Source organism: Sorghum bicolor, chromosome 9, assembly GCF_000003195.3.
Source record: "Sorghum bicolor cultivar BTx623 chromosome 9, Sorghum_bicolor_NCBIv3, whole genome shotgun sequence".
Lineage (NCBI taxonomy): Eukaryota > Viridiplantae > Streptophyta > Magnoliopsida > Poales > Poaceae > Sorghum > Sorghum bicolor.
In genome coordinates, this window is record NC_012878.2 from 56,341,479 (window position 1) to 56,366,991 (window position 25,513).

Genomic DNA, 25,513 nt, shown 5'->3' on the forward strand with positions numbered 1-25,513 from the left:
ATCAACATCTAGCGCCAAAGTTATCGCTTCATTGCAGGCCATTGCTTCCAAAGATGGTGGATCCATATGGGTGGATATGGGCCTGCGGCAACTGAGGCCATGGCCTTAGGTGTGGCCCAAAATATCTCTTATACCATATGTAAATTTCTGGCCTAGTTTAAAGTAATTCTAGGCATTGGGCTAAATTCAACAGGCCCAAGCAGAGAGAGAGAGAGAGAGAGAGGAGAGAGTAATCTGAGTCCTGACTCCGGGCATCGTCGCAACCCTCACTCCGCATCTCATGTCGTGCCGCAAATCCCCACTCCAGCGCTCTGCCTCTCCTCATGCCGCTCGTCAACCCACTAGACAACAATTATATTGGCGGGCAACTCAGGGTCACAACCCCTGCTGGCTGCCGCTAGTCACTAGTCACTAGAAGATGTCCACCTAACCGTCGGAGACGCACTGTGCGTCGGCCGCATGCAGCCCGCAGGAGCACGTATGCGTGTGGGATTGTGGGCAGAGCACCAGGCTGCCAGCCGCAAGTGCATGAGCACTGACTGCTCATACGGTCACTTATCGGCCGTGTGGTAAATTCCGGTTCTTAGAACCAATTCTTGGCTTCTCCTCTCTCTAAAAATTCCATCAATGAAATGTTGATTTTTTAGAGTTGCACAATAAAAAGGATAATACATTAAATTTCTTTTTTACTCTTGTTCCTAAGCCAAACTATCATCTGAGATAAAAAGAAAGATTTAAGCATGTAATTGAATATCAGCTAAACTTTTTTTACGAGACTCAGTTATAGACGCAGATGCTCAAGAATTGAGTTGGACCAACAAATCTCGAGATTGACGAAATCACCACAGACGTTTCGCTGTCGACGGACACGCCATCTACTACTAAAAGCATAGCGTTGTAAAATCCTAGAATAAATCTAGAAAAATACGAGAATCCGTGTCAAGTCGGGGACTTGAATCCGGGTGGTTAGGTTCCACCACAAGGAACCAACCATCTAATCTTGATCATGATCAGTTCATAATATCAGCTAAACTTATGCATTTAATTGTGAGCTATTTTGATCTGGTGTGGTGACTAGAAGTATACATGGTTTCCTAGTGGCCCTAGACGTAGAAATTGACGAGCTCTATCACTAGGTGGATCAATAAGCCTATTAATTAATTAATGTCATTAGTACTAGCATCATTGTAGTTCCCTACAATGTCCTTACATAATGATCACTTCAAGAAGGAGGATTTTTTCGCGCGTTGCCACGGATATAAAGGAAAAATATAAATATTGCCTCATTGTAGTCTATGAGTCATCTATATATAGCTTGATTATTATAATGGTCAGTTTCCAAAGAGAAAAATACGAACACCCATGGCAAGACACAAACACAAGGGGATGGTAGTGGGGATGTGGAGAATGTAGAGTTGATGCTTTGGTTAGTGTGATAGAAGGCTAGTTATGTTGAGAGGATGGCATCATGTCTCTTTTTTACAAAATAATAGCATACAGATAAATAATGTGAATGCTCTCTATTGCGTGTTTTTTATTTTTTAAAGTCCATCCTACTAATTAATGTTATAATGTGAAAATGCATCTTAATTGCTTTTCGCTCCGAACAATGTCAGAGTTGCATGCAAATTAAAGGAAGTCCGTTTAATAAATAAATCAATCCAGATTAATATTCGTAGTTTTAAAAAAGGGACTACTCGACTATATATGGAAGGACAAGACTGGAAGTTAATTTACTCGAGACCAAACGATTAGTCGCGTACAGTGTTTGACATGTTTGTCCCGTCACAATGGTAGTAAGAAAAAAAAAAGTACAGCAGTACAGGTCGTGGAGGTCATGTTGAATCGGATCGGATATAGGAGTACTACATGTGTAGCCGTGGAAATCTTAACAACTCGGGTGGAATGGACGAGACGAACAGAGAAACTTACGACGACGAATCTCCAAAGGAACTCGCTGCACTCGGTTTCCAAATGGCCTTTGGGAATAAAGTCGATCCATCAGCTATATATAAAGAAATTAATCAAGAAGGATGAATTTACGATGAACCTACCAGAGGTATTTTACGGACATTCACGTAATGAAAGAAATAGATTAATTAACAACTGATATGTAAGAAAGAGGATATATTATTCTGGAGAAAAGGAAAGTTCAAACAGGCAATCAGTATGTAGGAAAACTATACTACAGTTGTAAAAAAAAAAATCTTAGTTAGAAATCGCGTGCTGCCGTGCTGGGAATATACGATGAAGCATTGTGCTAATAGATTGTGCTGGGAAATATTCTAATCTTGGAGGAAGATAGCAGATGGTGGGAACAGGAACACGGGTAGTTCGCCGTGGGAACAGGAACAGCGAGTCCCCCCGTCGCCTTGGGAAACCAAATTTCCACTGTAGTAACTAATCTCACCGCATCTCTGACCGGAACGCCGGAACCCCCGCTGTCTCCGAAATCCATCCATGCATGCATGCATGCATCGCTAATCTCAACAACCCGTGCAATTACTCCTCGGAAGTCGGAACGACGAAGGTCGTACATAGTCGCGTTCGCGTCCGGCGGTCCGGGCCCTTAAAACCCTGCACCCCATTCGCTCTTATCCTACACTTGCCATCATCGTTCAGGCCGCGCGCGGTCTAGGTCTAGCCCTTTATACACCTGCTGCTAAGTGAGAGGCAGCGAGCGGAGCGTGGATGCATGGCGGACAACAAGCCGGGCTGCTACACGCTGGTGTCCGGCGATGGCGGTCGGGCGTCGTCGGGGCGGCTGATCAGGCGGAGGATCGCCGACGATGAGGGCAGCGGCGGCTTCCTCGACCTGTCGCTCGGTTCCATCTACAACAACAGACCGTCGTCCGCGGTGGCCGACGACGACGTCTTCTCGCCGGTGGAGCGCGCGCTGTTGCCCGCGGCGGCGCTGTTGGATGCGTCGGGCGTGGCGTCTGTAGTCGCCGCCGCCGCCGCCACGGCGGCCTACGCGCCGCCTGCGCCTGCTAGTCGCGCTTCGCCGTTCGCGCTGGGACTTGCTGCTGCCTCGGCGGTGCCCGGCGACGGCAATGGCCACGGCGCCCCTGTCTTTTTCCTTGCTGCCAATGCTGCAGCGACGAATCAGGGTCGTCAGGTGGCGCCTGCGCTCACGACGCCGTCTGTGTCGTCGTTTCAGCCGCTGTTTGCCCGCGGTGGCATCGGCGACAATGGCAACAACCCTTCCGCAGCAGTGCCGGCGCCGGCGCGGGCTAGTGACAGTGCCACGACCCCGCCGCCGGCACCTCGATCCAAAGGAGTTGTGGCGTTGTTTGCTGCATCTCCCCCCTCGTCCGCGCAACCGGCGGCTCCCATAAAAAAAGCCCCACATGGGCGACGTGACAACACCACCACCGGCCGCCGTCGTCGTCGCCGCAGTGGTGCAGCCGGTGATGACGCAGACGATGATGCTGACGCCGCACCGACCAACGGCGACGAGAACGCGCCGCCGCCGTTCCCATGGGCGACCAAGACTGCGGGCACGCACCCGACGCTCGCCGAGCTCATCGAGCGAGGGATCGCCTCGGTTCAGGGCGAGGTCCGCTGCAAGCGCTGCGACGCCGGCAAGACGATCTCGTACGAGATCAGGGCCAAGTTCGAAGAGCTGTCCGGTTTCATCATCCGCAACGTGGAGGCCATGCACGACCGTGCGCCGCCGGAGTGGATGTGCCCGGCGCTGCCGGACTGCGACAAGTGCGGGCAGAAGAATAGCCTGCGCCCCGTGATCGCCGCCGAGAAATGGAGGATCAACTGGATGTTCCTGCTGCTCGGCCAGACGCTGGGGCTGTGCACCCTAGAGCAGCTGAAGCACTTCTGTGCCCGCACCAGGCAGCACCGCACCGGCGCCAAGGACAGAGTCCTCTACTCCACCTACATGGAGCTCTGCAACCAGCTGTGCCCCGGTGGGCCGTTCGACATGGCGTCCGAGAGGAAGAACAGGACTCGTCCATTTGCTTAAGTTGATTCCCCATATTTGCTTAAGTTTGTTCCCATATTTGCTGAAGTTAATTAGTTCCCATATATATAGATATTATGCATGCATATGCAAGCTTAAGTTAATTTAGTTCCCATATAGATATGCGTATGCAAGCTTATTGTAAATATGTATTCAGCTCCTCACATTTATCATCTTTTGTTTTCTTGTTTAGTTGTATTGTTTCCTTATTTCATCAAAAGCACAAAGTTAACATCCGGTGTCCAAACATTGTTTGCATTTAGACACAACGTTTGAACATTCGTTAGTTATATTAAAAAAAGACAGTGCAAACATTAAATAGTACGACTATACTTCATGCTTAAAGACCTTTTTTTTGTTAATATAATAATAGAACAAGTCACAATAACAACTACTAAATGATTGTACAATGGTAGTCTAAAAAGCGGCCTTGTTTGAACACACCAAGCGATCAACTCCATGGTGTTTTCGGAGATTTGCTTCGAATAACGAAATGTCCAATCACCACAAACACGCTTGGGCCTTGGCCCATTATAGGCCCATGGGCAATCGGTCCGCCACTCCGCCTGGTATTCTTTCGGTCAATGGCGACCTTTGGTTTGTTTGGCTCGGACTCCTGGAACCGCGTGCTATAACAGCAACCAAACGGCGGCGATGCGGCTTTTCTCCGGCGTCCTCGATTCTTCTTCCGCGTTTGCCTCCGCCGTCCTGGGCTCCGTGTCCGACCGCCTCGGATTCTCGCGCGTATTTTTCGGTCGAGCGAGCCCATCCAGCATGCCGGCTCTCGCTTGTGAAGCCGCGGCCTCGTCTTCTGCGGCAGCCGGTGCCGACCCCTGTGCCGGCGCCCAGAAACCATGGCTCTTCGTCGGTCTGGGGAACCCCGGGCGGATGTACAAAGGCACTCGGCACAACGTAAGTTCGCGAGCTCTCTCTCTCTCCAATTGCCCGTCCGTCACGTCTCGGGTAGGATAAATCTAGGCATCTAGCTAAGACGACGATAGCTGCGAGGGCGACATCCTCGTCGGTGGCTCCACTTACTGTTTGGGGGCAAAAGGAAATTCGATATAGACTAGATGTTTTTTACTTCGATATGTGGATGGGCTGTCTGTCGATCATAGTGGATTCAGTGGGTTAAGCTGATGCAGGAGTGGGGAATAAGGTTGCGTTTGGTTGAGATATTCTAGGTGGGCATGCTCGATTGATGACTGTGGTGCTAAAATTTTATTTGCATCAACTCATCAAGTAATTCTACATGCACATGTTTCCATCACAATTACCTTGGCATTAAGAATTGAAAATTCTTCATGGGGTCTATCACCTTTTCCATATAGTGTGGTTATGTGCAATCCCTTTTAATTCTCTAACGCAGATAATTTGTCTTTTTTTTTCTTTCTGGCTGCTGGCAATGGAAATTATCCCCTTTTAGGCTTCTTTCTTGCTGCGGATAGCATGTGTCCTGCATTGAATCCCCTTTTCTTGTCATATTATTGGAGGAATTATGTTGTGTTAGGTGTTATATTATAGAGATCATAACCTTGTCGTAATTAAACAAGTTATAAGCATGAATAGAATTTCTGAAATGTAAATCTTGGTTCAAAATACAATTTTGCATTCACAGAACTATAACTTCAACTAGAAGAACCAAGATAGCATGTTTATGAGTAAGTTGGGAAGGGCTACCACTTTTTGACGGTTGAATCTTATCTTCCAGGCTAGTTCAACTAAAGCTGTTCTTATTATATTTAGTTGTTTCATACTATTTCACAGAAAGTTTTGGCATTTAGGCATCTCGAGCTTTGCTTAATTTGTAAATTGGTTGCCTTGAGCACATTGGAGCTTCCATTTAATTCTTTATAATCTGTGTGTATGTCTTCTAGTGATTTTAAGTATGCATTGGTTTACGATTCAAACATAGACATAATGTAGCATTATTCTATGGAAAAACTGGATCTTTAATTATGTTATAGGATTTAAACTAGTGCTTCAGTAGAGCATGCTGTGAATTCAGTAGTAAATAATTGTAAGATCCAGAATCATGTTTGGATCACAGGTTGGCTTTGAGATGATTGATGCTATTGCAGAAGCTGAGGGCATTTCAGTCAGCAGTAAGCAATTTAAGGCGATTGTTGGAAAAGGTAATTAATTTTACTGATACACAGGTGTGTACCACTGAGTGATCAACTTCCACCTTCTTTTTTTTGAGGGAAGCGATCAACTTCCACCTAGCTAAGCATTTTATGTTGCCGTCATATAGTGATCAATTTAGTGTTGCAGTTTCTTTTGCGTGTTGAGAAATTTGCTGGTACTACAAGTACTTGGCACCCCTTGTCGTGTATATTTCAACTCTTACTCTCTAGCATAGTTGACTCCCTTGTCCCCTATTTCTGGCTCTGTCCTTGACTGGCCGAAATGCTGTAATATCTGATATTTTGTTTTTCTCCTTCCTTTTCTTCTTGCTAGCTAATTTAATCAGTTAATTATTTGTCATTTCTCTTGTGTGATTTGTGCAGAATGAAGTAAGACTTCATATCTCTTGAGTTTTAGCATTGGTCTTTCTAAGTTTTTTCTTACTTTCATGTGAACTCCTCTGTTAAACAGTACAATTAAGTGCTGTTTTTAAGCTTTTGAGCATTATCTAAGGTAGTGAGTGCTTCCAGCGGTCAAACAGATGAATATGAGCCCATTTATCTGAATTTTCTGTTTTCTCTGTTCTTGATCATACACTTACTGTTTGCACCTTCTGAGTTAATGCTGTGTAATAAGTATCTACTAGCAAGTTCGTTTGGAATTTTCAATCATCTGCAAACAAAGAAAACCTATTAATTTGCAATTTATGATTATATATATCTATCTAATGTAATTAAAACAGACATTTATGTTTTTGAAAATATAATGATTCACTCTAATTTAGGCCTCATTGGTGATGTCCCTGTAATGCTTGCCAAGCCACAGACTTTTATGAATGCAAGTGGTGAGTCTGTAAGTGAAATTACTCTACTGCAGCTTTAAATCAGTTGTTCTTTCTAGTCCTTTTCTCCTTACTGCTATTTGACTATTTGTGTAGGTGGGACAGTTGGTTTCATACTTCAAGATACCACTCAATCAATTAGTTGTGGTAAATGTTGTCCTTGAGCTGGCACTTTGTCATGTTATGAGAATCTTGTCACATAAATTGTCTCCTGTTCTTTATAGATCTATGATGATCTTGATCTACCCTTTGCGAAATTGCGTCTGCTACCAAAGGGGGGACATGGTGGACACAATGGGTATTCATTTCTTTTCTAGAACCCTTCTTCCCCTTGTACTACATGGCTAAATTGAAAGGGACTTGAGTGAATGCTTCAATAAAAATAAATAAATATATAGCACTTGCTTTATAAATTGATTTTTACTCACAAGCCTTCCCTCCACTATGAGGCAACTGTTACGTTTCTTTTTCTTCAAATGGAACTTGGAACATAAATCCTTGTGAACCCTCTGTTTTCTTTAATAGTTTCCAAACATGATAATGTAGTTCTATCAAAACTGTCATTCTTTGTTTCGCTTACCCATTTGTACAAATTGCAGGATGAGGAGTATTATTGACCATTTGAAACAAAGCCGCAATTTCGCGCGTCTAAGGATTGGTACGGCAAATATTTATTTTTGTATTCATCAGGGGTTAAGTCCAAAATAGGATTCTCCAAAAAAAAAATGTTGTGCAGGCATTGGACGGCCACCTGAGGAGCAGGGTGCTATCAGTTTTGTTCTACAGTCATTCACTGTTCAAGAAAAGGAAGAGGTTTGCGCTAGACTAAACTATGCACGCAAATTTGCTTGAGCACTATTCCTATATGTTTTTCTTAAGCAGATCATGGTATCATAAAATCTTGAGAACTATTCCTACAAGCAGAATATCGTTAACTCTTCTCACCAATTTCTGCAGCTTGAAGTCGTGTTCCAAAGAGGCTTGCAAGCAGTAAGAATTATGGTACAGGAAGGATTCAACAAGAGCGCACAATTTGTGAACACTCCACCCCCAGCAGAAATGTTGAATAGATGAAAACCAAACGACACGGATTATTAGGTTTGCTTAGATGTTAACACAAGGGCCATTGCCGGCAAGATATAATGTACCCTAATTGATCTGTAGAGGTTGTAATTTGATTACAAAGCAAGTAATGTAAATTAGATACACATATTGTTTTCAGATTACGGGGATTATTTGGATTAGTGTCTTCTCTGTGTTTTTCTCCGTGATAACTCAGTATATGTACTGCTCTAACGTTCATCGATCAACACCATCAAACCCCAAAATGTTCAACACTGTATTCAGATAACTGTTCTGAAGCTACGGTCTCATGTTTTAGTTCGTGTTGACTATCCATTTGGCATATATTTGTGCATCAAGGTCAGGTATGCAATGCCAGGTTTTTCCCTTGACAGTCTGCTAATTACCACTGCCGACTGGACCTTTTGATCCAAAAATCTGTCTCCAACTTCAGGACGGAATACCTTATATTTAATTTAATTCAATTTTGAAATTTTAAACCTTAGAGATCCTTCGTATTTTAGGATAGAGGGAGTAGGAAGAACATGAGGTTCTTATTTTAGGATAGAGGGGGTAGGAAGAACATGAGTCCTAATCGTAATACATTTGCTACGTGGCCGATTACTAAACTGACCTGTTCGGACTACACACACACACGTGGAAATGCTCCATTTTGATTAGCAAGATTCATATATACGGAAAGAATAGATTCCTAGACTAAAAATTTGTCCCTGAATAAATCAATTTCTAGACTCAAAGTTTTCCATGAATAAATCAATTTCTAGACTTTTATTGTGCATGAGACCCATTTAGGCCTTGTTTAGTTTCAAAAAATTTTGCAAAATAGGAATAGTAGCACTTTCGTTTGTATTTAACAAATATTATCCAATCATGAACTAACTAGCCTCAAAAGATTCGTCTCGGCAATTCTGACCAAACTGTGTAATTAGTTTTTATTTTCATCTATATTTAATACTCCATGCAAGTGTCTAAAGATTTGATGTGATGGGGAATTTGAAAAATTTTGCAAAATTTTTTGGAACTAAACAAGGCCTACCTCGAAGTTTCCAGCGGTCCACGTACTTATTTATTTCTACTGAACATCTTGTACAATAACATTTAATATATTTTTTGAAAACATCAAAACTTATTGGGTCTTTTCTTGGTAAGGGGTAGTAATATATTATTGGAAACACCAACTTCTCGGTAAGTGGTAGGTAATAAAGGATAGTAAGGTCTTTTCTTTAGTTTGCTAATATATTCTAAACTTATTGAGCCTATTCGCTTGGCACAAAAAAATATAGTTGAAAGTAATGTTGACTAATTTGGTGTGAGAGAAAAATAATGTTAAATAACCGGTAGAATTAACGTCTGTTCTGTGATTAAGATATTATGACTGAAAATATTGATAACTGATTTATTATAAAAGAAAAATACTATTACCTAAAAAAAATACTTCGTTTATAAAACAAGGAACTGGCTAACTTGTGCTTCCCCACCGTTCGCGGCACGTCCAGCACTCCAGCTCCAGCTTCCCACCAACCCCACCACTCAAAAAATAAAAATAAAAAACGATTCCACAGATCCACCTTCCTTAAACCCTCCCATCCACATCAGACATCACTCATCAGTCTCCTCCCCTAATCCCAGTTCCGCCGCCGCCAGCTTTTTCCCCACCATGGCGGCGACGACCCACGCCGCCTCCATGTCGTTCCTCCTCTCCCACCCGCAGTCGCGCTCCGCCACGCCAAGCCGCCACCTCCAGCTCCGCCCGGCAGCCCGCCGCGTCCGCTGCTGCGCCACCGACGCCACCGCCGCCGCCCCCGCAGCCACCACCAAGCACCGGCGCGCGGCGGATGAGAACATCCGCGAGGAGGCGGCGCGGCACCCGGCCCCGAAGCAGGGCCTCTCCGCGTGGTACGAGCCCTTCCCGCCGGCCCCGAACGGCGACCCCAACGAGCGCTACTCCCTGGACGAGATCGTCTACCGCTCCAGCTCGGGGGGCCTCCTCGACGTGCGCCACGACATGGAGGCGCTGGCCCGCTTCTCCGGCGCCTACTGGCGGGACCTCTTCGACTCCCGCGTCGGCCGCACCACCTGGCCCTACGGCTCCGGCGTCTGGTCCAAGAAGGAGTTCGTGCTCCCCGAGATCGACCCGGACCACATCGTCTCCCTCTTCGAGGGCAACTCCAACCTCTTCTGGGCCGAGCGCCTCGGCCGCGACCATCTCGGCGGGATGAACGACCTCTGGGTCAAGCACTGCGGCATCTCCCACACGGGCTCCTTCAAGGACCTCGGCATGACCGTGCTTGTCAGCCAGGTCAACCGCCTCCGCCGCGCCCCGCTGTCGCGCCCCATCGCCGGCGTCGGCTGCGCGTCCACGGGGGACACCTCCGCCGCGCTCTCCGCCTACTGCGCCGCCGCGGGGATCCCGGCCATTGTCTTCCTCCCTGCCAATCGCATCTCGCTGGAGCAGCTCATCCAGCCCATCGCCAACGGCGCCACCGTGCTTTCCCTCGACACCGACTTCGATGGCTGCATGCGGCTCATCAGGGAGGTGACTGCCGAGCTGCCTATCTACCTTGCCAATTCGCTTAATTCCCTCCGGCTGGAGGGGCAGAAGACAGCGGCCATTGAGATACTGCAGCAGTTCGATTGGGAGGTGCCCGATTGGGTGATTGTGCCGGGAGGCAATCTGGGGAACATATATGCGTTCTACAAGGGATTTGAGATGTGCCGTGTTCTTGGGCTTGTTGATCGTGTGCCGCGGCTTGTCTGTGCACAGGCAGCCAACGCAAACCCGCTCTATGGCTATTACAAGTCAGGCTGGACCGAGTTCCAACCTCAGGTGGCCAGACCAACATTTGCATCAGCGATTCAGATCGGTGACCCGGTGTCTGTCGACCGAGCTGTGGTCGCGCTCAAGGCAACGAATGGCATTGTCGAGGAGGCCACAGAGGAAGAGCTCATGAACGCAATGTCACTCGCTGACCGCACTGGGATGTTTGCTTGCCCACATACTGGGGTTGCGCTCGCCGCCCTGTTCAAGCTCAGGGACCAGCGCATCATCGGGCCAAATGATCGCACGGTGGTCGTCAGCACAGCTCACGGCCTGAAGTTCTCGCAGTCAAAGATCGACTACCATGATAGTAAGATCGAGGACATGGCTTGCAAGTACTCCAACCCGCCTGTGAGCGTGAAGGCTGACTTTGGCGCCGTCATGGATGTGCTGAAGAAGAGGCTCAAGGGTAAGCTCTGAGCGCCTGTGTTTGGCTAACACTTCTCCAACTCCAATTGGTTACTGTGTGCCAATTGTGTTCTGCATCTGATTTCCAATTGGTTACTGTATGCCAATTGTGTTCTACATCTGATTCAAATGCAGTGGATTCCGCAGGTGCTAGTTTTTAGGTGGTATCTTTTAGACTTCAAAATTTATGTTTGGGGTAGGCTATCTGTTTGAGTTTAGCAGGGAGTGGCTATCTCTTGCAAGACCGGGAGTGGTTACCTCTTGTACTATGATGTGTTCCATGGAGAATAAGTGATCGTGTTGCTGTTGGATTGAATAATCATCACTCGCTCGTCTGCCCTTTGTGCATGAACTTGTCGAGTACTTTGGCTCTTAACTGATCATTTTGGTGTTGCAATGCTAGCTGAAGCTACTGCTACTGGTGATAATGAATGTCATCATTGTTGGTTTTGCCAGTCTGGTAGTGAGTTTTCGTTGCAGATTTGATGCTTGAATTTTGGTTGGTGGTCAATTACCATGATTTGCGCTAATCATCGTGATTCAAAGTAGATATTCGTGTGTATATGTATCACATCCAGACATCCTAGATGCCGTTGCAAATATGCGAAGCCGACAATAGCATGACTGCCAATAAGGTCCAATCAAGTATGATTATGACCGTGGTCCAAAGTGGAGTAATCTGGTATCCTCTTCTATGGAAAATGGTAGATAATTTGGATTTGGTGATTTTGTTTTGTTTTGGTGGCACATCGGTGCTTGTTTTCAGTTTATAGCAACCTACTCAATGGTTAAATGCCAGTTATGATTTTTTTTTTGTTGATGTGACATGGAATTAGTGAGTGTATAGATGCGAAAGTTATATCGAGCTTGTTTGGCACAGCTCAACTTCAACTTCATTAGTAAAACTGTTTTTTTAGGCTTTATGAGTGACTTTCTAGATGAAGCTGAGCAATAGTTTCACAAACTACTTCATGCATAGTTGAGAGAGAGAAATGAGAGAGAGAGCTACAATAAGCTACTTTTTTTCAGCTTCATCCCAACTTATGTCTTTGTGAGAGGAGGAGAAAAATAGCTTCACCCATGAAGCTGTTTTGGAAATAAGTGTTTGGCAAAAAAAAAAAAACAGCTCACAACAGCTCATGAAGCGGCTGTTGTGAGCTGTACCAAACACCCCCATCATCTTGAAGATACAGCTTGTTCATAACATTCAAGATTAGAGAAATCCTGCACGATCCTTAGGCATATTGTCATGGAAATTATATACTCTCTTATTTCAAATTATTTCAAATTACAAGACGTTTTGACTTTTTCAGATGTACATATCTTTTTTATGCACTTATGCCTAGATACATACTTACATAGTAAAAACGATGTACCTTGGAAAAAAAAACCAAAATGACTTATAACTTGGAATAGATAGAGTATATAGTTAATTATTTAGAGCCTTCTAATTAACAACACCGTGATACTATACATTGGGTGAGATGTACCGTAATTGTCATGACAACTTTGCACTGGGGATAGTCTTTAAAAGCTAGAATTTGCGATCAGATTGCCTCAACTTTGCACAGCCACTTTCGGGTCTCTGCACACCACTTGACTGGACGCGCGCGAGATAAAAAATTCCGTGGAGGTGAGGTTGATGGACTGATGGCGTAGGTCAGAAAGTTGAGCGCCGAGCTCGACGCTGGCAATGTTCGCTCTTCATGGCGCTCATCAGGACTCCAGGGGGCCGACGTGCCTGTCCGCCCTGCCGAAAGAATCCATAGCTCTGTGATAAACATATTGGGCTGGACGGATTCAGGCCCAAAATACACGGGCCTAGGCAGCCTCACAGGTGCTGATGGATCTGATCCGTTGTCCCGCGCGCATAGAGAGGCCCATCTGATCTGCATGTAGCCCGTCGCATCCCGAATCACTCGTGGTCTGTGGATCTGCAGAGAAACCGGTCTTTTTTGACCAAAAAGGTTTTGGGCGCCGAAGCTTAAAAACAGAAAAGTTTCACCTGCATTTGACACGGTTGACTAAAGCTATCCTGCACCCAGGTCTCAATGCATCCATGGCTCCATGTCCTTGTAGCGTGGCATGCAGAGGCGATCCCAAAGCATGAGCGGTTGTCGTCATCTTCAACCGACACAGTTGACTCTGATGAGGCCAGTTTAGTTAGTTAGTTAGTTAGTTAGTTATCCCTGCACCCTGGTGCATGCATCCAGCTTAAAACATTGTTCCGGCACCACGTCTGGCTGCCTAAAATACGTGCGCGCCATTGCAGTGCCACGGCCTGCCTAACCGGCTTACTATACGCCACCGACGCTAGCTATGCAGATTGGATTGCAGAGCATGTCATTTGTCCCATGCCTGCCTGCCACCACGACCAAGGCCCCGTTTAGTTCCGAAATGAAAAGTTTTCGGGCACTGTAGCACTTTCGTTTGTTTGTGGTAAATATTGTTTAATTATAAACTAACTAGGATTAAAAGATTCGTATCGTGATTTACAGACAAACTGTGTAATTAGTTTTTGTTGTCATCTATATTTAATGTTTCATGATTGTGTCGTAAAATTCGATGTGACGGAAAATCTTGAAAACTTTTTGATTTTTGGGGTGAACTAAACAAGGCCCAACTCGTCTCGCCACGGTAGACTCAAAGTCAAACCGGACCGACGCATGTGGAGGTTTCATCAATTTTCAAAAGCGCATTTTATTAGGCAGCAGTTAACAACATCGACCATCGCCGAGTTTTGGGTGTGTTCACATATGCGACCGACTCTGCATGTACTAGTATGTTTGCATTTGTGTTGTACTTGTACGTTAATGGAAATGAACCACAGAAGGAACGATTTGGGAGCAGCGAAAGAAGAGGGCATTGTCGCTGCAATCTGAAGACACGAACACGATTTTGGAAATTGGAATGCTGATGAGACTCTCTCTCTCTCTCCCAACCGGTAAAGTTTAACAGATCCAATCGCTATGCCATCTTCCAATGCTTTTTTTTTTGCCTTTTTCCTGTTTCCAGTACGTATATTTTTATATAAATATTAAACAAATAAAAGAGGAAATCATTGGATCGACCACACTCTTTGGCTGCAATCTGCACTGACCCATCATGAGCCATGACCATGAGCCATCATGCATGCATGGCCCACGTGCACTGGAACAATCCCAATCACCATGGTTCATTTTTCGTTTGCGAATTGTGGTTGCTACACTGTAGAGGACCTACAGCTGCTACCTGCTACTGCTCGATTTGTGTACGCGTGCAACCGTGGCTGCTAATGAGTGCTGCAGACTGCAGCAATCCCTTTTTTTCTCTAAAGAAATGATAAGACTACTAAACACAATATACCAATAGTAATAGGTACTATAAAGTTAAAAATAATCAAACAGTTGTTGGAAAAAAGACTTGATCTTCTATTGAAAATTTGAGGTAGGGCAAGTGTGAGTGAGAGGTCGTGCATCAAAGTTTGGTGAAAGGAAGGGCAAAGAAACCTGACGTCTGATGCGAAGGCGCGTAAACATCCGTCCATGGTTGGAGCACAAATTACAGTAATTTACTTTTCATTCGATAAGGCAGTCTCAATGCAGGTTTCATAAGAGTGTCATGCACATTAAATAGGATGCCACATAAGTATAATTGCTGACTTGGCAGGGTCATTAAATGAAGGAGTTTCATCAGATGAGAGAGGAGTTTCATCGCCATGAAACTCCTGTGGCTCGGTTACCTAGTTTATAGTCTTGGTAACTGTGCCATGAAACTATACATTGAGACTGGCCTAACGATACATTATCAGTCTATTTAGTATTTACTATAACAGCTACTGTAGTACGGCTACAGCTCAAGCTCATCATTGCTTTGTGGAAAAAAAAAAGAAGATTAGGAAAAGCAGCAGGAAAACGGGGAGAATCAGACGGAGACAGCGCGCGTTCCCTCCCCTTTTGCTTCCTGAAGATGTGCGTGTGTGTTGGAAATTTTCAAGGAGGAAGAAGGGAAAGCCACCGCTCACCATCACCCTCCACCACCAAACACACGCAGCTAGCTTGGTAGGAGGGGGAAAAAGGCCTCCCCTTTGGCTTGCCTGCGAGTGGGATCTCTTCTTCCTCCCCCACCGCCCGTCCCTGCCCTCTTCCGCCGACAGCGAGCGAGTACGCGACGCATAGCAAGCGGCAGCCACACCGCCGCCGCCTCCAGGCTGCCAACACATCCCTGCCATCCCTTTTGACCCTGAGGATCCCATCCCACTAGCTTCCTACTACTACTACTACTACTACTTCCCCCATCCTCTCGATCTCTCTCCCCGTTCCCCTGACAAGCCGAGCGTCAAGTGGCAGGGAGGGAACGCGGCGGCGCGGGTGAGGATCAATGGGGACGGGGAGCGTGCGGGCGCTGGCCCTGGCGCTCGCCGTGTTTCTCGCCTGCTCCGGCATCGCCGTCGTCACGGCGCAGGAGACCGAGCGGATCGAAGGTACGCGGCGGCCGCGACCCTCTCTCCCTGCTTGTGTTCGTTTCCATCAATCTTCTGATCTATAGATGAGCACGCTCCTGTCAGTTTCCTTTTTGCCTGTAGTGCATACATACATCTAGTAAATGGGCAAAGCAAGAATCTTGGCATCTATTAGTATGTTGGTTTGATCTGTTAGGCTTCTGAATCCTGAATTCATATACTACTAGGTTACAGATAAGCAGAATGCAGGTAGATCCTTTGGTATTCTGTTTATAGTTATTTGATCTGGTTCTGGCTTAATTCAGTTAAAAAGCAAGCTTTTTAAGAACGTCCTGCTACTGCTCACAATACATGCTTTAGTTTTTTGTGGTTGACCACCTGATGCACTCTGTAGAAGTAACCCATCAAGCTTGACAAACAGGATCATACTCGTGGAGCATTCAATGATACATGATGATAATCATGATTCATTCAGTTTTAACATAGGCACACAATTCGTTATAGACATGTAGGTTGCCTAGCTAGCATACCGTTGCTTCAGTGGATTTCTTAGCTAGGTATATTCCTTTCCCCACTTTTATGCTAGCCCTAATGCTGTAGCCAATAAAATGCAGGAAGCGCTGGTGATGTGTTGGAAGATAACCCTGTTGGGAGACTCAAGGTCTATGTCTATGATCTCCCCAGCAAATACAACAAGAAGCTGCTGAAGAAGGATCCTAGGTGCCTGAACCACATGTTTGCCGCTGAGATCTTCATGCACCGGTTCCTGTTGTCAAGCGCTGTCCGAACTTTTAATCCTGAGGAAGCAGATTGGTTCTACACACCCGTATACACAACTTGCGATCTGACCCCTAAGGGTCTTCCCTTGCCTTTCAAGTCTCCTCGAATGATGCGTAGCGCAATCCAGCTGATTGCTACAAATTGGCCTTACTGGAATAGATCAGAGGGCGCTGATCATTTCTTTGTCACGCCCCATGACTTTGGTGCTTGCTTTCATTATCAGGTACAACACTAGTAGATTAATTGAGGAGCGGTTGCATGCATTTATTTATCCTTGTACTAATGAAGATTAGATGTTCAACAATGGTAGTTTAGTAGTGCATAGTGCTGAAACAACTGGGACATATCTAATTTTTACAGTAAACATGGGGGCGATATGGGGTATCAAGATGCTTGTATCAATATGAATGAAAATGAACTACTCTAACTAATTGGTTCAGGCTCCATAGTTTCTTTTCCCCTTTTAGAAGGAAAACATGCACGAGATTTCAGTTTACTTAGATACCATTCTGATATCCATATTGATCGTTCACTGACCACCTGGTAGAAATAGTCACTTACTAGACTTCCAGTCTTCCATTTGATTACTGTTACTGTCTATTTCAAATTTTCAATATCTTGATGTTTCTGTAATAATCATTTCCACTGTTCAGGAAGAGAAAGCAATCGGACGGGGAATCCTTCCCTTGCTTCAGCGTGCTACGCTGGTTCAGACCTTTGGACAGAAGAACCATGTCTGCCTGAAGGATGGGTCCATCACCATCCCGCCATATGCGCCTCCTCAGAAAATGCAGACTCACCTTATCCCTGCCGACACCCCTCGATCCATCTTTGTGTACTTCCGAGGTCTGTTCTATGACACTGGCAATGATCCTGAGGGCGGTTACTATGCAAGGTAATTCATCTGTCTGTCTACAAGCAGTGGAATTGACACCTCACTCGTTTTTCATCCTGCCATTGCATCCTGGGTCTAGTCTCTGATGACATTGCCTGTTCTACAGAGGTGCTCGTGCGTCAGTCTGGGAGAACTTCAAGAACAACCCGCTCTTTGACATCTCGACCGATCACCCACCAACATACTATGAAGACATGCAGCGCTCAGTGTTCTGCCTCTGCCCATTGGGCTGGGCACCATGGAGTCCCAGGCTAGTGGAAGCCGTGGTCTTTGGCTGCATCCCAGTGATCATCGCAGATGACATTGTCCTTCCCTTTGCGGACGCCATCCCATGGGAGGAGATCGGCGTTTTTGTTGCTGAGGAGGATGTCCCGCAGCTGGACAGCATCCTGACATCCATTCCCACAGATGTTGTACTGAGGAAGCAACGGCTCCTTGCGAACCCATCGATGAAGCAGGCCATGTTGTTCCCCCAGCCTGCTCAGCCAGGAGATGCATTCCACCAGATTCTTAATGGTCTCGCGCGCAAGCTCCCTCACGGCAGCAATGTTTTCCTGAAGCCCGGCGAGAGGGTCCTGAACTGGACCGCTGGACCACCAGGCGACCTGAAGCCTTGGTAGCATCTTGTGGAACTGAGATGGATGTGACCTTCTTTGGAAAGGAAATATCGAGAACATGATATATATACCTGTGCCTTTGAATTATCATGGGTGCACATAGTGCTGACCACAAGCCAAATGTACATTTTCTGTATGTTTTTTCTTCTATAACTGTTATTATATATATCTTCATTTCTTTTTTCCCCTTTCTAGATATAAGAGTGCCAAGCCCTGTCGACCATATGTGGATATATCATAAATTAAATTTACAAGATTGTGCTACTCATGCTGATTGTCTGATCACATTTCATTATCCTACTGCACTGCCAGTTGCCATACTGTCCATTGTGTTTGTGGTGCTCGACCTGGCTGATTTTGATTCCCTTTGATTCTGTGTGTCTGAGGCCTTGTTTAGTTCTCAAAAAATTTTGCAAAATTTTTCGGATTCCCCGTCACATCGAATCTTTAGACGCATGCATGGAGTATTAAATATAGACGAAAATAAAAACTAATTGCATAGTTTGGTCGGAATTGATGAGACGAATCTTTTGAGCCAAGTTAGTCCATGATTAGACAATATTTGTCACAAACAAACGAAAGTGCTACAGTACCTGTTTTGCAAAAAATTTTAGAACTAAACAAGGCCTCTGAATAATTTGGTGACAAAGGGGAAACTGCTATCTGAAGCAAGATCCTCATAGGTAGGAATGGCAACGGGTACGTACCCGATGGGTACTTGCCACCCGTACCCGCACCCGCCAGGTCAAAATCTATTCCATCGGGTTACCCGCGAAAGCAGACGGGTAAGAAATTCATTCCGTACCCGCACCCGACGGGTAATTCTTACCCGACGGGTATTCCATACCCGAAAATATACCCGAGTTCAATAGAAATATAACAACTTTCAGCAAGTTAAATATCACAACTTATAGGAAATTAAATATAACAACTTGCAGCAAATTAATAGTAGCACTAGTAGCACACCAGCCGCTCAACACTTCCCACGTTCAGTCAATCAGTTCATGGGCTATATGGGCTAAATTGCTTAGGTTGCTTACTCATTTTGCGGGTATTTCTTACCCACGGGTACGCGGGTATGGGTACTACTATTCCACACCCGTACCCGCCATACCCGATGGGTAAAGAATTTCACCCAACAACGTACCCGCGGGTACAAAATCTATTCCATACCCGCGTCCTTATCGGGTAAAACCCGTCGGGTACTCGGGTTTCGGGTACCCATTGCCATTTTGACTCATAGGGAAGGCTGTCCGATCTGCTGATCAGGCAGCACGTCACTTCGGTCTTTTTAACTGAGGCCTTGTTTAGTTCCGAAAAGTGAAAAGTTTTCGGTACTGTAGCAATTTCGTTTGTTTGTGACAAATATTATCTAATCATGGACTAACTATGATCAAAAGATTCGTCTCGTGATTTACAGCTAAACTGTGTAATCAGTTTTTGTTTTCGTCTATATTTAATGTTTTATGCATGTGCTACAAGATTCGATGTGACAGGGAATCTTGAAAACTTTTGGTTTTCGGGTGAACTAAACAAGGCCTGAATGTTGCTGAGTTCTCAAGGAATGTTGGTGCAAATTGCGATTGCCCCTGTGATGTGAGTGCAGTAACCTAGAGAACGATTGCTGGTTGGTGGTGCAAAGAGGGTGGTGGTAGATAGGTAAGGAAATGAGGTCAACATCAGCACCGGCACTTAGTTGCGATGTCACGAACTGAAATGGTAACTGATGGCAGTTCAGAAATGTATCCCAGATACAAGGTTGTCTGTTGGGTCTGGTCTGGTGCTATGTTCCTAAATGGCCACAAACATTGGAAATGGTGGGAGTTTGTAAAATTTTAAAAACCGCGCTACAAAAAAATCCCTCAAATTTTGCGCAGCTCCAGGTGGGTGATGTTTTCAACCACAGATAAAAAAAAATCTCCGGTAAGGCGTCGTGACTGTTGACTGGTCCGTGAGGTCAACGAAAGGAGGAGGAAGGTAGAAAAAACATTATGGCGTGCCATGATCTACCTAACTGGCTGGAGAAGACGACGAAAACGACCACCTAACACAAGGTAGATCAGACAGACGATCCAAGTCAAATATAGTAGGTAACGAGGAGAAAATTAAAAAAAGATTTTATGAAAAGGAAAAAAATAAAAAAAGGCGTGAAGTGTGACCTAAGCAAAGCGACAACGTTGCAAAAAAGGAAGAGGCAGTACCAGCAATAGCCTAGTACTACTGTACTGCCACTTTCCTGGAATTTTATTTATTTATTTTTCAAGGACAAAACCACTGCTGGAGTGCTGGTAGTGGTGGGAGGAGTCCATGGGAATGCAAAAAGTCATCATTTGCAAACAAACACAGGGAACCTGGCAGGCACCCACCACCTCACCTCCGCCGACAGCGAGCACGGCCACCATCACCCCTGCCATACTCGCTTTGACTCCGCGTCTGGGCGCCTAGTCTATTCCTCTTCCTGCCAAGAATCCCGCCAGTTGCCTACCACCTCTCCCGGACTCCGCGTTCCTGCCTGAGCAGCTACCGAGAGTAGAGGGAAGGCAGGCGCTCAGTCTAATGGGGAGGGGGAGCGCGATGGCGCAAGCCCTTGCGCTCGTCGCCTTGCTCCTCGCCTGCTCCGACGTCGCCGTCGTCGCGGCGCAGGAGACTGAGAGGATCCAAGGTACGCGGCCTCGCCCTTGCTTACTTCGTCGTCCTCTGCTTCTCTTTGATCCGATCAGTGAATTATGCGTTGCCTGCGCCCGTCGGGTGTAATGATCTGGGGAATTCGTCCGTGCTCGTCGCCGCGCCCGCGTTTCTGCTGGCCGGAGTGGATCTGATGTTGAGGTCTTGGGAAGACGAGCGAGCGCGTAGTTGGCGAGATAGATCAGGTCTTTACTGCCAGAGATGCTTCCACGCTTCCTTTGTTAATCCATGAACGAACTAGCAACTCGGCGCTCCCATTCAGACATTCAGTCAAGCGCTCAGTGCGCACAATGAATTATTTCATCATGGAAAGGAACAAAATTCAAATCTTGAGATCAAACCTGCCATTACTTTTTTTTAATGCAATCTGGAATGGATCATGATCCTACCTTTTATATGCTCCAAAATGACAAACTTGATTATCTTATGAATTCAAAAACGAGTTTGCACCCACAACATTTGCGCTAAATGGATAAAGTTCACCTGTAGATTCACTTTTGGATGTGCCATGTTAAAAAAAAATATAGATTCATTGAATTACGTTTTTTGAATTCATCTCCATGTTTCCACCTAAGATATGTTCACCGGTACATACTTTGCCCACTAACTACACTTATTACTTATCGATTATCAACTTCATAGAATTGCGATGGATCCTTCAATCAAAATCTTAATTGCTGTGATATTTAGCTACACCCTGAGCCTACTAAAAGAATTCTGCATAACTTGCTTGTGTGCCTGCTTGTTATATAGTTTCAGTTATGCTTTGCCTGAAGGGGAAAAAAAGTACTTTTGCAAAACTGTTAGACTCCATTGTCATTGCATTAGGATCATGTTTTTTCCTTCAAATAGGCAAGATATCCGTGTAACATTGTATTAAGAAGAACACGAGTTTACAACACCCCCAAAACACACACACACCTCGGCTAGAAACACACACACCTCGGTTTTGAATTCATCTCTGTGTACATTTGCGCTTCTTACAACAACGCACAAACATGACCAATGACCAGCCAATCTATCTATGAGCCAGGACCTCCACATGAATAAAACCTCAGCTAGACACCAGAGATGGACCTCCTAGGTGATTTGTCTAAGAACACCAGAGATGGACCTCCTAGGTGATTTGTCTAAGAATTAGCTGTATTAGTATTGGCTCCATTGAACACCACGTTATTTCGATGTTTCCACTGAGACCAAGTGGCCAAAATAATCAGAGAGATAAGACCTCTCTTGAGAGCTCTGGGGATCAAGCCATTTACCCTCAGCCACCACTCATATAACATCATTGTATTGATCATGGCATTAAGGTGCATATCCTCATGTTTCCAATGCGGATGTGATTAAATTTCAGGGAGTGCTGGTGATGTGCTTGAAGATGATCCTGTCGGAAGGCTCAAGGTATATGTCTATGAGCTGCCCCCCAAGTACAACAAGAATATACTGGCAAAGGATTCGAGATGCCTCAGCCACATGTTTGCTACAGAGATATTCATGCATCGCTTCCTCTTGACGAGCGCGGTCCGGACTCTAAATCCGGACGAAGCTGATTGGTTCTATACTCCAGTATACACAACGTGCGACCTTACACCATGGGGTCATCCCTTGACTACAAAGTCTCCACGAATGATGAGAAGTGCGATTCAGTATATTTCCAAGCGTTGGCCCTACTGGAACAGGACGGAGGGAGCAGACCATTTCTTTGTCACACCACATGACTTTGGAGCATGCTTCTATTTCCAGGTGAGTCACAGAGCCATAAACCATGAATTGGATGAGTACCAATGTAACGTTGAATGCAAAGTTATAAAATGGAATTCCAGCCTAGTCATTTCCCCATATATACACAGCATCTGTTCTTGTAGCACCATCCACCTACTGTGCACTCAGAATTCTTATTGTCCAGGAAGAGACGGCCATCCAGCGAGGTGTCCTTCCGGTGCTGCGCCGTGCTACACTGGTCCAGACTTTTGGGCAGAAGCATCATGTGTGCCTGAAGGAAGGCTCCATCACCATCCCGCCGTATGCTCCTCCTCATAAGATCAGAACTCACATTGTTCCACCAGAGACCCCTCGTTCAATCTTTGTCTACTTCCGTGGTCTGTTCTATGACACCGCAAATGATCCCGAGGGTGGTTACTATGCAAGGTACGCACCTAAATCATGTAGTACCTGACAAGCAGTCTTATTACTGAATCATTGATTGGAAAGTCTTGACGCACCTACCATACACACAAATGCAGGGGTGCCCGTGCGTCAGTATGGGAGAACTTCAAGAACAATGCTCTGTTCGACATCTCCACAGAACACCCGCCAACCTACTATGAGGACATGCAGCGTGCCATCTTCTGCCTGTGCCCACTGGGGTGGGCGCCATGGAGTCCCCGTCTAGTGGAGGCCGTGGTGTTTGGCTGCATCCCCGTGATCATCGCGGACGACATCGTGCTCCCCTTTGCGGACGCGATCCCATGGGAGGAGATCGCCGTGTTCGTGGCCGAGGACGACGTCCTGAAGCTGGACACCATCCTGACGTCCATACCCATGGAGGAGATCCTCCGCAAACAGCGGCTGCTGGCGAACCCGTCGATGAAGCAGGCGATGCTGTTCCCGCAGCCCGCGGAGCCCCGGGACGCGTTCCACCAGGTGCTCAACGGGCTGGCGCGGAAGCTCCCCCACGGCAAGGGCGTGTTCCTCAAGCCCGGGCAGAAGGTGCTCAACTGGACCGAGGGGACCCGGGAAGACCTCAAGCCGTGGTAGGTGTGTATAGTATAGTGGCGACTGGTGAGGTTGAGGCACCGTCACCATTTGGTGCTCTTTTGTAAACGACACAACAACCAGATGAGAGGCTGATCGAAGATGGTGATGCTGATGATGAGTGAACCACACAGCCATTGATGATTAAATGTAAAGCTCTTCTCTTGCTCCTCCAACCATTCTTCTTTTTTGAGGCAATGTGCCTGTCTTGCCTGTATATATATATACTAGTAGCACATGGCAATCAGGGTGGCCGGGGCAAAGACAAATTACACTAATGGTATTATTATTCTATATATTAACTAGCATGTCTTGACAACACAGCCTCTGTTCTCTCGGAGAACAAGTTTCCTTGAACAGAAACACATCTTTTTGGGTTCTGGCTTACAGTTGCCCAAACGAGAAACTTTCACAGCTCGCCTGAGCCTACAGCCTAGGGTTAGAATTGGAAGGGAGCTGCAGGAAGGCTCAAGTTGGCAATGGGGCCCCGATCCCCGATGGAGATTTCATCTATTAGGGGAAGAAGATGGAAGGATTTGTATCCCCGCGGGGAGTTTAATGGCTGAATTTCATCCCCGTCGGGTGAAGCAGGTGACAGAACGTTCTCTATGCCCCGTCCCCATCACCCGTCGGGGACCCGACAATGCAAAAAGACCACCCCTAAATAGGCCTACAAAGCTGCAAGCGCCGCTCGGGCGGCTCGGCCGCTCCAGTATCAAACATCTCGATCCTGTTCCTTTCCCCTCCACCTCTCCCATAGTCTCATCCCCTCCCCTCGTCATCTCCCACAGATTTCTCTCCTCCCAATCTCGTAGTCTCTAGTAGGCCAAGTTGTGTCTCCCTCCCCCCAATCCCATCCTCCCATCCGCAGCCCTCAAGGGCGGCCGCCGCTTGTGTCGGAGTCCCAGAGACGACGCTAGTCCCTCCCTGTGCAAGCTGCAGCGCCTCCCTTCTCCCAATGCCATCGTCCTGGACACCGGCAGTTCGAACTCTAATCGAGCCCAACAATTGCAGATCCATGGAGGCAGCGGATGCTTCACCTTGACGTGAGGAGGCCAGAGGCCTTCACGGTGAGGAGAACTAGTTGCCCTACCTCGATCTGAGAAATGAGAATGATATTGTCCCCATTGATTCCTGTCAATTTTTGTATCTCAAATGTGAAATTCATACTATATTTTTTTCCTTATGCTATTTGATTTGGTCCCCTCATGCTGTCTGATGCTCTGTGTTTCGGGGACGGGGACCCGTCGGGGCTGGATTCCTCGTGCGGGGACGGGGACGGGGAGCGGGGAATTTTTAGAGAGGCGAGGAGCAAAACGTTCTTCGTATACCCGACGGGGATGCCCCCGTTGCCATGCATAAGGAAGGCGCACCCCGTCTGCCGTGTTTAGTTCTGGATGGAGATCGGCCATGTTTAGTTATGGATGGAAAAAATTTCATGACACTATAGCACTTTCGTTTGTTTGTGATAATTATTGTCCAACCATGGACTAACTAGGCTCAAAAGATTTGTCTCGTAAACTCCGACCAAGCTGTGCAATTAGTTTTTATTTTCGTTTATATTTAATACTCCATGCATATGTCTAAAAATTCGATGCGACGGAAAATCTTGAAATTTTTTTTGAGTTTTGCGTGGAAGTAAATAAGGCCTAACAAATTGTGGGTTAAAAAAGATTCCAACCAGACAACAGGAGAAAAATTCAGATGGCGACAGTCCCAGCAGAGGAGGGGAAGCGCTTATTTTATAGCGGGAGCTCGCGCGCAAATCCAGCTTTGCCTGCCGAGGTACGCTCTGCCTGCAGGGCTGCAGGCCTGCAGCTGAGTTATCGACTTCTCATGGGCTACCGAATATATGGGCCTTGAAGATTGGGTCGACAGGAAACAGCCAGACTGCGCTGCGGGCTGCGATATGTTGGCCGTCTAGCTTTCCTTCTCCTTTCCTTCCTAAGACATGGATTTATGCTATTTTATAGCATATCATTTGTGTTCTTTGTTATATTTATTGGTGTATGACTATTTTATAAATTTTTGAAGTGAATATTTTTGCAGAAGTAAAGAAGAATGCAATTTTTTATTACTTTTGGATTT

The 25,513-nt window shown here is 46.1% G+C and overlaps 4 protein-coding genes across 4 annotated transcripts; all 4 read left to right on the forward strand.

Annotated features, from left to right (window-relative positions):
• On the forward strand, nt 4,574-8,307 carry LOC8061102 (peptidyl-tRNA hydrolase, mitochondrial). The gene is made up of 8 exons (XM_002440137.2): nt 4,574-4,888; nt 6,027-6,111; nt 6,888-6,955; nt 7,041-7,091; nt 7,169-7,242; nt 7,544-7,602; nt 7,681-7,757; nt 7,902-8,307. The coding sequence occupies exons 1-8, from the start codon at nt 4,631-4,633 to the stop codon at nt 8,016-8,018; spliced, it is 789 nt and encodes a 262-aa protein (XP_002440182.1). The 5' UTR covers nt 4,574-4,630; the 3' UTR covers nt 8,019-8,307.
• Nucleotides 9,587-11,703, forward strand: LOC8061103 (threonine synthase, chloroplastic). The gene has a single exon (XM_002440138.2). It carries the CDS (start codon nt 9,685-9,687, stop codon nt 11,263-11,265), a length of 1,581 nt encoding a protein of 526 aa, XP_002440183.1. The 5' UTR covers nt 9,587-9,684; the 3' UTR covers nt 11,266-11,703.
• LOC8061104 (probable glucuronosyltransferase Os01g0926700) lies at nt 15,216-18,254 on the forward strand. Its single transcript, XM_002440139.2, has 4 exons — nt 15,216-15,715; nt 16,309-16,697; nt 17,128-17,369; nt 17,476-18,254. Exons 1-4 carry the CDS (start codon nt 15,613-15,615, stop codon nt 17,987-17,989), a joined length of 1,248 nt encoding a protein of 415 aa, XP_002440184.1. The 5' UTR covers nt 15,216-15,612; the 3' UTR covers nt 17,990-18,254.
• On the forward strand, nt 20,317-23,727 carry LOC8061105 (probable glucuronosyltransferase Os01g0926600). The gene is made up of 4 exons (XM_002440140.2): nt 20,317-20,648; nt 22,026-22,414; nt 22,578-22,819; nt 22,915-23,727. The coding sequence occupies exons 1-4, from the start codon at nt 20,543-20,545 to the stop codon at nt 23,426-23,428; spliced, it is 1,251 nt and encodes a 416-aa protein (XP_002440185.1). The 5' UTR covers nt 20,317-20,542; the 3' UTR covers nt 23,429-23,727.

What these genes read in the sequence shown, in the direction of transcription:
- LOC8061102 (XM_002440137.2), top strand. Translation starts at nt 4,631, where the DNA reads ATGCGGCTTTTCTCCGGCGTCCTCGATTCTTCTTCCGCGTTTGCCTCC. An exon ending in TGAATGCAAGTGGTGAGTCT is followed by an intron (nt 6,956 to 7,040) that starts GTAAGTGAAATT and finishes CTATTTGTGTAG; the next exon opens with GTGGGACAGTTGGTTTCATA. An exon ending in CACTCAATCAATTAGTTGTG is followed by an intron (nt 7,092 to 7,168) that starts GTAAATGTTGTC and finishes TGTTCTTTATAG; the next exon opens with ATCTATGATGATCTTGATCT.
- LOC8061104 (XM_002440139.2), top strand. Translation starts at nt 15,613, where the DNA reads ATGGGGACGGGGAGCGTGCGGGCGCTGGCCCTGGCGCTCGCCGTGTTT. An exon ending in GGAGACCGAGCGGATCGAAG is followed by an intron (nt 15,716 to 16,308) that starts GTACGCGGCGGC and finishes AATAAAATGCAG; the next exon opens with GAAGCGCTGGTGATGTGTTG. An exon ending in GTGCTTGCTTTCATTATCAG is followed by an intron (nt 16,698 to 17,127) that starts GTACAACACTAG and finishes TCCACTGTTCAG; the next exon opens with GAAGAGAAAGCAATCGGACG.
- LOC8061103 (XM_002440138.2), top strand. Translation starts at nt 9,685, where the DNA reads ATGGCGGCGACGACCCACGCCGCCTCCATGTCGTTCCTCCTCTCCCAC.
- LOC8061105 (XM_002440140.2), top strand. Translation starts at nt 20,543, where the DNA reads ATGGGGAGGGGGAGCGCGATGGCGCAAGCCCTTGCGCTCGTCGCCTTG. An exon ending in GGAGACTGAGAGGATCCAAG is followed by an intron (nt 20,649 to 22,025) that starts GTACGCGGCCTC and finishes ATTAAATTTCAG; the next exon opens with GGAGTGCTGGTGATGTGCTT. An exon ending in GAGCATGCTTCTATTTCCAG is followed by an intron (nt 22,415 to 22,577) that starts GTGAGTCACAGA and finishes CTTATTGTCCAG; the next exon opens with GAAGAGACGGCCATCCAGCG.